The sequence below is a fragment of the Trachinotus anak genome, unplaced genomic scaffold (assembly GCF_046630095.1).
Source record: "Trachinotus anak isolate AG129_WGS33_773 ecotype Australia unplaced genomic scaffold, CSIRO_AGI_Tana_v1 ptg000024l, whole genome shotgun sequence".
NCBI lineage: Eukaryota > Metazoa > Chordata > Actinopteri > Carangiformes > Carangidae > Trachinotus > Trachinotus anak.
Genome location: NW_027273875.1, coordinates 8792805 through 8804144, shown reverse-complemented (window position 1 = coordinate 8804144; position 11340 = coordinate 8792805). Strand labels below are relative to the sequence as shown.

The 11340-nt window shown below is 39.0% G+C and overlaps 1 protein-coding gene across 2 annotated transcripts; it reads left to right on the top strand.

Moving 5' to 3' along the window:
* The first annotated feature begins 3998 nt into the window (after positions 1–3998).
* radx (RPA1 related single stranded DNA binding protein) lies at positions 3999–10103 on the top strand. Of its 2 annotated transcripts, none has more exons than XM_071461364.1 (15): positions 3999–5114; positions 5670–5812; positions 5961–6153; positions 6386–6494; positions 6652–6752; positions 6866–6985; positions 7068–7163; positions 7278–7445; positions 7706–7863; positions 7942–8084; positions 8220–8264; positions 8340–8455; positions 8557–8793; positions 9345–9527; positions 9679–10103. In XM_071461364.1, exons 1-15 carry the CDS (start codon positions 4505–4507, stop codon positions 9813–9815), a joined length of 2559 nt encoding a protein of 852 aa, XP_071317465.1. In that variant the 5' UTR covers positions 3999–4504; the 3' UTR covers positions 9816–10103. The 2 variants fall into 2 exon arrangements, with proteins under 2 accessions (XP_071317465.1, XP_071317464.1); XM_071461363.1 differs by having other exon boundaries at positions 4019–5114; positions 8337–8455.
* The last annotated feature ends 1237 nt before the right edge of the window (positions 10104–11340 follow it).

Here is an 11340-nt window from a genome sequence, read left to right as displayed (position 1 = left end):
ATGACAGTATCTACTCTATATTAGCACTTGTGTATATGATGTCGGTGTTGTTGGCATCTTGCCTTCTTTATCTCAGTTATTGTTGTAATGGTGCCTAATTTTCTTAACTTATAAACTTCTACACATCATTACATTTATCATCATTACAGACACAGGAAGCTAACAGGGCATACAGTATCTACACTATAGGGGGAGTTATGCCAGAGGAGAAAATTCCCTTATCAGCAGTATCTCAGCACCACTGTCCATAGCTGTCTAAATGGCTATATTTATCAGTTTGCTTAGTCATGGCTTCTTGAAAAACTGGTTTGACTGGTAAAATTACCCAGCAGGTCCTAAATGCATTATAAGTACTAATGGTACCCTTCTAAATATTATCTATTTCATTCTTGCAAGTAATTGTAGGAAAACTTGAACAACAAAGAAACTTGAGGTTTCTCTGTGTTACCTGATCGAAAAGGTAAACCTCAGGCTGGCGGCTGAGCACCCTTAAAATTAAAAAACAAAGCTTGTAATACTGACCATCGCTGAAGCCAACATGACTTGTGGCTGAACTCTACGTATTATTTAAAAGTTAGGCACATTTATAAAATGTAATTCTACCAGAGTGAAATGACTGTTGCTTCTTTGAAGGAAACAAGTGTACAATGACAGCTGACTCACTTGACAGGAAGTTGCAACAATGATTTTTGGAAGAGTTCGGGAGTGTGACTAACTGTATATCCCCTTTACCATCTAATATTGATGGTGTGAGTGGCACAGATTCATGCTGACTTCAAGCAGGAGCGTTGTGACTTGGTGAAAGAAATGCAGGAATCCAGAAATTAGCTTCTATTCTGCCACAAGAGCATTAGTGCGGCTGGACACTGATGTTGGGTGATAAGGCCTATAGCTGGCTCTCATTTGGTGTTTCAGTTCATCCCACAGTGGCTGGGTGGGTTGAGGTTAAGGCTCTGTGTAAGCCAGTAAAATTCATCCTCGAGAAAACAATTTCTTCATGGACCTTGATTTGCGCAAGGCGATATTGTCATGCTGAAACAGGAAAGGGTCTTGCTTAAACTGCAGCCTTAAAGTTGAAAGTACAATGTTAACATGTGACTATGGTTTGGCACGAGAGTGGTCCTGACTCAAACAGGGAAAAGAAAGCCCCAGACCAAAGCATCCCAAGCCTGTGGGTAATGTGTGAATGTTATGTCTTACTTGATGTTTTCCTGCTCAGCACACAGACCGCAGATGCTGTTCAGGTAGTGAAACCGTTATCAGTCACCATTTCCACATAAAATCAACGTGTTAGCAACAAGAGAGCAGTGTTTGGGTTTTCATGTCCAGCTTTCGAACAGATAGGTGCTATTCATCACCCACAAAGAAATAATGCATGTGTGTTTGCCTCTTGGAGACTGTCTCCTGCCTTTCACCCAGCAAACTGAAGTGTTAATCACAGTGAGTGAACTGTGTGAGTGGATTGTAAACTCCACCAGATGGAGCTCTTCTAACCAGAAGTGTTGTGTCCCCGAAAAATGTCAAAGTAAGAGTCTAAGGGTTATGAAATGTATACAAAGTTATTCATTACATATGTTTTGAACTCTGTAAGTATAAAAAGCATTTGTTATTCTGCGAGGAGAAGATTTTTCTAGATTTTTTTCCAAACTGTTTAATCAAACACAATTACCAAAAGCATATGGTTCAAATATTCACTTCTTCTGAAATGCTCCACGTGGTTGACCTGAGTTTGAGGGATGAAATGGCCCATGTGTACACAGTGTGTAATTGATTTTCCTTGTATGCGCTGAGTATCAATACAAACACACACTGACTTCATGTGAAAACGAGTCTATTCAAGATGAAATGCAGGTGGAACAAAAATATAAAGGATGTTCATCATGTGTTTACATAGACAACACCTGTTTGAAATATTCATTCAGTGCTGATGGACGTCTTTGTGGGATATATTGATGAGAGTAAAATGATGAAACAATGTTATTGCTATTGTTAAAAGAGTTGAACAAACAAATTTTTACCCAAAGGGGTTTAAAGAGCTCTTAGAGGAAGACGTATCAAACTGAAGTGACTCATGAAATTGTGGCTCTTTGCAAACTGGCAAACTTTCTAAGACTTGTATTCGAGCTGGATCTGTGTGTGATGACAAAATGATCCTCAGGACAACGAACTGTAAACAGTGATGCTGCTGCAACAGATGAGGACACATCTGGAGCTGCTCATCCTCACTGGGAGAACAGAGTCAACCTATAAGACTAGAAACTCTGATTTTAAAAATACTTGAGCAGAAAAAACAACCAGTCAGGCAGAGCAACTCTGGAGGATGACCTGTAAACTGGTGATGTAGACAGCACCGCTATGTGTGAAGGAAAGAGGCCTTCACCACTGAACTGGGGGCTTATAATACAGCTGAGGCCCTTTTGAGCCAGGAGGGAGGACTGGTCTAGCTGTTGACAAGAGCCACTGTGACACATACCATCTTGTATTCAAGCTAAGTCAGAGCTTCAAGGTTGTGCTTGGATCTTGTTATAGATTTGTTGCTCTGATATTGGAGAACATCAACTTGCCACAGCTTCTCCACATTTTGGTAAAGATCCGCTTGGATAAAGTAGGTCTCATGGTACAGGGTCTGGACTGCATTTACTTCCTCAGGATCAGCAGCATTAAAGTCTCTGAGATTGACAGGAAGCAGGTCACCTTGTTTTTTTCAAGGATTTCAGTGCCTTGATGTTCAGTTCATAGGACAAGGGACTCTGCCGCTCCATCAAGCTGAAGCAGCAGTGGGCAGTAGCATTGTGATCAAGGATCTCAAAGTTCTTATCGTTTAAAATTTCAGAAGGACTTTGCTTTTAATGATTTCAATAGTTCTGACAATTGATAATGATATGACAGGAAATCAAATGTTAGAAGTTATACAGAGATGCATGTGTTTATTTCTTTAATGTTTCTGGTGATTGTGTTTGTTTAAACAGTTTGAAGAAAGTCAAGAAAGAATCTTCTCCTAGAAGAATAACAAAAGTATTTTATGCATACAGAATTCATAACATATGTAATGAATAACTTCTTATACATTTGAAAACCTGAAGACTTTTATTTTGGCATGTTTTGGGAGAGCCAAACACTCCTGTTCACAAGTGCTCCATCTGGTGGAGTTTACAATCCAGTTAACTCACTGTCTGTGATAAACACTTACACTTGATAGGTGAACAGTCTCCAAGAGGCAAACACACGTGCATTATTTCTTTGTAGGTGATTGATAGCACTAATCTGACCGAAAGGTGGACATGACAACCCACACACTGCTGTCCTGTTGCTCATACGTTGATGATAAATGATGATAAATGGAGCATGCTGTATTCATATTTGGGCTGAGGTAAACTATTTAATTGCATATTTTGTCTTTGGTGTAAAGTTCCCTGCTGATGTTTTGGCTTATTAAACTTTTATTCTTATATTATCAATAATAATTAAAATTAATATTATTTGATATTTGAATCAACTGGCAGGAGGGGCTCAGACGTGATCTGGACCTTCAGAGCTTAAGTTTCCTTTGTGAGAACAAGTGACCCTTTTTCTTTCTTTTTTCCCTCTTTCTTTCTCTTTGTTTGCTTGTTAATTTTTATGTCTTTCTCTCTGTGTTTAAAATCTAATAAAATCTGCTATGAAAAATAGGTAATTTATTCAGAAAACACAATTACATCCAAAGTGTGTCTATACATCAGTTCATGTGATTCGTGATATTTAGCATTCAGTAGACTCACCACAAGACTGGACATTACATGAACCAATGCGGAAATTCAGTCAAACTCTAAAAACCAAAAGGGATTTTCTCTATTTCCTCTCAACATGTCAACTTCGAATATCTTTCTTTCATAATACCTAAATGTGTCCACATCCTGATCGCAGCTCCCCACAATACTCCATACAATCAAATATACTCCATAACAACTATCTGAACTGTCGGATACAAACAACTCAACTTCTTTCTTTACTTTACGCCGTCGCTTTGATGACGTCAGGTCAAGCCCAGCCTCCGCGGGCAATTTAAAAAAAATAGGGAACTACTGTTTACATTATCCAGCTAGTTTTTCGGTCGGACTGAAGTATTCCGCATGGTACCGTTGGAAACTGAAATTTAGTAAATATATTACGTGAATTTATTTCTCTTTCCGCACGTTGTTTTGTTCAAGGCAAAATAGTGACGCAATCAAACAGCACCCGTGTTGTATCTTTCGTTGACAAACGGTAACTGTCACTTCTTTAGCCATGTAGTCTCTTCTTTAAATAACTGAAAAATATATTTTAATATTTTTTATAGTAAACTCGTTCTCGTTAAATAATTCTGCTCTTACATTTATTCAGATAAGACAAGTTTCTTTGTGTAAGATTAAACACGTCGCTAACACTGGCAGGAAGAAGTTAGTTATTTAGCCAACAAGCTAACATGAGACCTTTCGGTGTCAGTACAGTTTGTCTACCAGGTGACCAGTTCTGTTAACTTTGCGTAATGGAGGATAATTCGTCTTCTTCTTCGACGGCGACTGGTATCTCTCAATCGTCTTTTCTCCAGAGGACGCTTGAGCGGTTTTCCTCCATCCAGTGTCTGAAGCTCAACGCTGATGAGAGGGATCCTGTCGCTGTCATTGCACTTCAGAGGTACTTATCCGAGCAGGCGGAGGGTCCGCAGCAGCAGCAGCAGCAGCAGCAGCTCCACACCTTCACGTACGACGTGACTATCACTGACGGTGTCTGGCGAGCCAAATGCTTTGTTCACCCGGGTTTAAACCACCTGGTGCACACAAACACCCTGAGGACTGGGACTGACATCAGCATCACGCAGTGCTCTTTTGTTTACAACGAGAGGAGACTGGGACACGGTTACATTTGCATTGAAGAGCTCATATGTGGTGCAGAGAGGTCTGCCGTCCTGCCCCGTATAAACGATGTCAGTTCACTGCCTATGCTGGTTAAGCATGGCATGGAGAGGAGTGTGGTACTGCAAAGTGATGTTCCCCTTCAGGTGAGCCGCAAACATTACCTTTCTCTGTGGAACAACGACGACCCAGAGGGAGACATCTGGACCTCAGGATCTCCCTCATCTGACACAGTGCTGGACGGTGAGATGCTGCCCCCTGACCCCCACCCTGCCACACACTAGTGTTAACTAGACAGTTAAATGACATTTATATCACCGAGGTGAATTCTGCCTTGGCTTTTCATCTATAATGTTGGTAAAATCAAATATCAATTGTCAGTTATCACAATGAGTTTGACCTGATACCTTGCCTGTAATAATGTGATAATATCTTTAGAATGGCAGTTCCTGTAATCAGAATATGTTTTCACACACAAAATATTTGAAATAAGTTGGAAATGATGCATAGCTGCAACTAACCAGGGTGACGTCTTCAAACTGCAAACACAAAAGTTTGAATTAAATTTGTAACTATATAAAACAGATAACAGCAAAATTTTGCAACTGCAGGCTGTTGGGTTATTTTGCTTGATAACAAACTTAAATGACTGAGCGATGATAAGAATCAATATAATAATAATAATAATTATTATTATTATTATTATTATTTTCCATGACAGAATTGAATTGGCTTTGGCTGCCAAATTGCAGTGAAAATCCCGAAGATGTGTTGACTGCAATGTCTTCTTTTCCATAGTGTCCAGGATTACCCTTCTGAGTAGTCTGGAGTCATCCTTTAGAAGTTCATGGAAATCTTTGCCTCTCCTTGTGAAGATAATGCACAAATCCAGATTACGATATTATGGGAAGTTTGGGCTCAAGATTGATTACCCCTACCAGGTGAGTTTGAACTCGCAGAGAATTATGAGCCTTGGTAACAAGACAGGATCTCAGCCACAGGATCTCAGGGTTTCTTACATTTTTTTTCTCACTGTCATGACAAAGTGTGGTTTGCTTGTTTTTCACTATATGTTTTGTCATATTTCAGGCATACTTTGAAGTTGCTGACCAGAGTGGCACAATGTCACTTGTGCTTTGGAACGAACTTTGTCCAGAGTTTTACCAGAGACTGAACGTAGGCACAGTGTTGTACCTTCAAAATTACACCCTGAAGCAGAGTTATTCAAGCCGGTCACGCCCCCAAATGGACCATTACAGAATGAAGATCTTTAAATCTGTAGGTATGTACATAACAATATATACAACCCTCACATATTCAGATGATGAATCAAACAACTAACTACACCTTTTTTCATTTGCAAGATTTTGCTGGTTTGACATTAGGGTTAGGGTTTACACTGTATGGAAAATTAAAGTAACATTTTTCTATGTTCTGAAAACTGTTCATAAAAAAGAACCAGTAAACTAACACCCATAGCTCAGTCATGGTGTCTGCATTTGTATTTTTCCAAGAAATCTGCCTGAACCCTCGCAACCCAGTTTCGCTCATCACTGTAGTGTCACCAAAGAGTGTGCTGCCTCAGTGGGGATTGCCTGAGGTTTCCTACCAGTTCATCACCAGGTAATGAACTGGCATTGTTTTATTACTCTACACTACATTTGTCTTAATCTAGTGCTTCAGGTGTGCCAGATATGCTATTTCTTCTATGTTTTTTCTCTTTTGGTTTATAAAAAAGTATTAAAGGCATTCTGTTTAATGTTATTCTGTCTTCTTGCAGGTCAGAGTTGGAAAAATTAGCCAACAATTCTGCATGTGATATCATTGGTTTGGTAACATTTGTTGGTCGTGTTGAAAGAGTCAAGAGTAAAGGGAACAAGGGTAAGAAATGTTCATAATTTATCTGTTAAATGTAAATTCCTAGTGAAGACTGAAAGAAAGCTGCTGAATTTTCTTTTTGATTATAATTCAGCTATTGGTGATTGACCTTTTAGGTCCAGAAAAATACTGGACGTATCGCTGGGTCCACGCAGTGGATGGGACATCTAACCATCCTTTTATCCTGGAGATTTTTTCCTCTTCTCAACCAGAAATCTTCAGTTGTATATGTCCAAGTAAGTCAGATAGATCTGCTGTCGGACCTGTAAGCATTTTCACTCAGTTTGATTTATTACATCATCATCATCTCCTCCACAGTGACCTACCTGGTTTGCACTCAGATGAGGGTTTGCCAAGTGGAAGGCTCATTGCCCTACCTCACAAGCAGCTGCGAGACAGAGACGTTCATCACAGGTTAGCACAGCTGTAACAATAAGTAGCTGATGAGAATCTGTATATACTGAATGTGGTGATAGTGCTGGTCACTGCAGTTGGGGACACACTGTATATTATCTGTATCCACAACAGGCTACCACAAAGGTCAGCCATATGTGAGTGACCCCAGAGTGAAGAGTTTCATCCAGTGGACCAAGACTCTGAAGGACAACGTTGTCCTCAAGAAGACTGCTGTCGGTGGCCATTATTGCTACCCTCGCCCCCCCAAGATGTTTACACAGTCAATGGCAGATGCCTCAGGTGAGGGAAAACACAGAATGGTTCACAGGTGAACAGTTTTGTTTATACTTTTTTTTTGTTTTCAAAATATATTCCTTTCAGAATGCATTTTGAATGAATGAATTTTAAAAAGCTCTCCTTTCAAGCCACTTATAGGCAGGAAACAGTTTGGTATTTAGAGTACACCCTGCATTTAAAATTCTTTATCCCACAGTAAAAGTGATTTGATATTTATATGTCTTGGCTTTTGTTATTTTGAAACCTTTATGGTCCACCTTTAGCTCAAGTTCCTCTGGTTGCTGCGGCTGACCTGAAGAGGGAGTTAGAGACCCTGCAATATAGAGAACACAAAAAACTAGCAATTCAAGGGCAGATCACGGCAGTGCGGTACATGAAAACCCCAAAGGCTACAGCGTCACAGGGAACTGAAGAGAAAGAGGTAAAAGACATTCTTTCAAACCATTTTTCCAAGAATAGTGACCATTAAAACTAAAAAAGGTCAACTGGTTTCCTGCAGGTGCCAGATGTTTCTACTGATGAGTGTGTACCACACACACACAGTCAACCCACAGCAGCTGAGCAGACTTTAGCAGACAGATTAACATCTCCCTCTACTGAGAAAATCTCAGCAAGCAGAGGAAAAAGAAGAATTGAAGTGAGGTATGGTTTGACCCCTGAACAGACTTGTGAGCTTGATGTTGTATCAGTACTTTTATGTCTAGTAGGAGCACAATTCATTGAGACCTACATTTTTCATTAATTAAATGAAATGTAACATGCAAACATGTTTTCCAGAAAAGCCGCGCAGTCCTCGAATCGTGGTGCTGTGCCATCAAAAAGGTACTGAAGATTCAGCTGGTTGTGTTCATCGGTAAAACATATCAACCATTCTAAGCTTATTTATCTCTGCAGAAGGGCTGGACATAAAAATGCAGAGGAAGGACAGAAGCAGGAAGAAAAAGAGAGCAACTCCGAACCAGAGGAGGCTGAGGATGTGGAACATAGTCTGCGTTCGCAAAATCCAAATCGGGGTAAATTACTGGAGCTACATGTCACTGTGTGTATCTTATGTGATCTGAAACGCTGTCAAACTTTAATTTCTCAGTTAACGTTTTCGTCCGTTTTCCACCAGACTCTGATGTTTTATCTTGGGAAAGCAGGAGTTGGCTGAAGCAGAGACAAGAAGTGTCTGAACATTTGTGTCAGGGTGGTCTGTACCAGGACAGCATCTCTCAGAGGTTCACGACTGACACGAAGAACGTCCTCCTGCAGTGGAGTAACCTCCAGCCAACGCGGTGGACACCAGAGCAAACCGCTGAGACCGTCCCACCTGTGGTTTGTCCCGGATACTACCAAGTAACAATATTAGGTAAAGCAGAATTACTCTGATCTGTGATGCACTTAAGTCCCTCACTGGAAAAACACATGCTCTTCGTTCTTCCTGTCATTTCTGTCTCGGTGTGAATTAACATTTCAGCTTCTGTTGTCCAACCTGTGCAGTGCGTCAGAACATCCTCTTGTTCCCTAAATAAAATTCTCTCTGAATCATTCAAATGACGTAGGCAGAAGCTTTCTCTTTCCTATGAATAGCTGTCTCATGTGGAGAAAAACTGCTGTTGTATTTATTTAATGCTGGGTGAGGGTGGCTGAGTGACCTTACATGTTTTTTATTTTATTACCTTTACATCATCAATTGATCATTTTGGGGTTAAGTGGAAAGTTGCACATTGTCACTTTCATAAAACCCCAAAACTCATAACTTTATTATTAAGGTGGATCTGCTTTACTTAACATTTATTTTGTCTTTTAGTCTATTTTCTACAACTTTCTTACGTGCTCTTTTTATATTGATAGATTTTTGACAGAGAACAGCAACAATCAACATTAAAATCATCATCTTTTTTTCCATCTTCCTGACAGGCATAAACAGGCAGATAGCAGTTGATACTGCATATTTTCCTGTTGTGAGTGCTGATGAGCCCAGGGCTGTGGGTCTCCCCGAGGATCCCCACGGCAACACGATGCTGTCCTGCCTTTCGTCAGGCTTCTTCTGCCCACTCAGCATCCCAGCTAGCCGCAGTGATGCAACTCTTCCTGAGCCAGGTAGCCACCACACTGGTAAACCAACAAGTCACCACAACAAATGCTTTTCCAGCAGACCTGTCAAGTCTTTCATCACAAATACATGCCATCACATTTAGGATCATTGCAACAGGTGATGCTGATATTACAATGTGAAATTTTTGTCTTGCAGAAGAGATCTTGGCGACTGCCAATGAGCTGGAGGACACACATGTTGTGTGCATCTTGGATCTTTGTCATCTGGGTGGAGATAAGGTGGAAGTCCTGGTCAACAAGGTGTACAGAGTGACAGAGGTTTCTCTGGACTAGGAGGTACAGAAGAACAAGTGCTCATTTCTGTGAGAATATCTTGTAATTATTATCAGTATCTAGTAATTATTTTTATTTTGGACAGAAAGAATAAAAGAAACCTAATGCACATGTTTTTTAGACCAAATCCCAGTTTGATACTTGTAAATTGTCTGCTTTATGATCTATTAAAATACCGGTGTATATATAAAATTGCATATTTTTTTACTATCAGAATTAAACTGTATATTCACTGTAAATGACAGATGTTGCTTAGGATACAAAATAAAACCACAAACTGCAAATTTCTACTTCTTTGACCAGGAAATCTTCACTGCAAACTGCAGAGAAAGGAATGGTATCTTCAAATGAATCAGTATGAAAATCATGTCAGAGATTACTTTCTTGATGGTTATTGAACAATTTTACAAATTCTCTAATGAAACAATATATTCCTTCTGAAAAGTGTTAAAAACAACATTTTATTTAAGTGCTGACGTCAAACCTTTTTCCTCCAATGTCCAGTGGCGTGCTTAATCTTTCTGATTTTCTGAAGAAAAAATACGCCTTTTTGCATTAAGAATACACGGCTGAGAAACACTCTTGTACATAAATAATTTTCTACGTAAACAGTTTGCCCAGAATAACAATACATATGTTTAAAAATATTTATTTTCAAATATTTCACAATATCCAGGTTGATTTTTTTATAAATAATTCAATATAGCATAATTAATATCAAGATATTTTAGAATGTAAACTTAATTTGTTAATTTCTTTTAAAACAATATTAACAATATTTTAAAGCTTATTTTGATGGTAAATACAGAAAGAAAACAACCCATACAAGTGACTGTGCAACACCAACTTGGACACAAAAAAAGCCTCACCTCCTCTAATAAGACACTTCATTATCTGTTACAAAATTACTTTAATTTTAAAATCATGTAACATACATATGTAATCTATTAGACATATAAAATAAACAACTATATCATCTAAACTTTTTTTTTTTTTTTTTTTACATTCTATTATACAATATATTCAATGTTTGTTTCTGCACTGAAACAACAGAAATGGCTGTGTGCCAGGTTAGTTTTGTTCATGTCCTGGCAAATCTTACACAGAAAGCATTGATCTGACCGCACACCTGTGGTGTCAGCCATTGTTTTACAAATCAGAAAAAGTAGAAGAAGTTAAATGTGATTAAAATCACATGCCTTCAAAAACATTGACATTGAATGAAAAACCCTGTCAAGAAGAAAAGCATTGTGAAAGTTGAAAAAAAAAATAAAATAAAGGTGCGGCAACTACTGGGGAGAGCATTTTAACTCAACCACAAAGAAAAACTGTACTGACTGAGCAGATGGATTATTTACAATGAGTTCTGTGAAGCAATGCGCATGTAAAAAAACAAAAGCTCTAAAAATCATCTCACATCCAAACATTCTAGTGGAGAATGGGTGATTTGTCCAAAGCAAAAATAATTTAGGGCTTAACCAACAACTGCAGAACAATGCATGAACTATCACAACGTGATTCACTC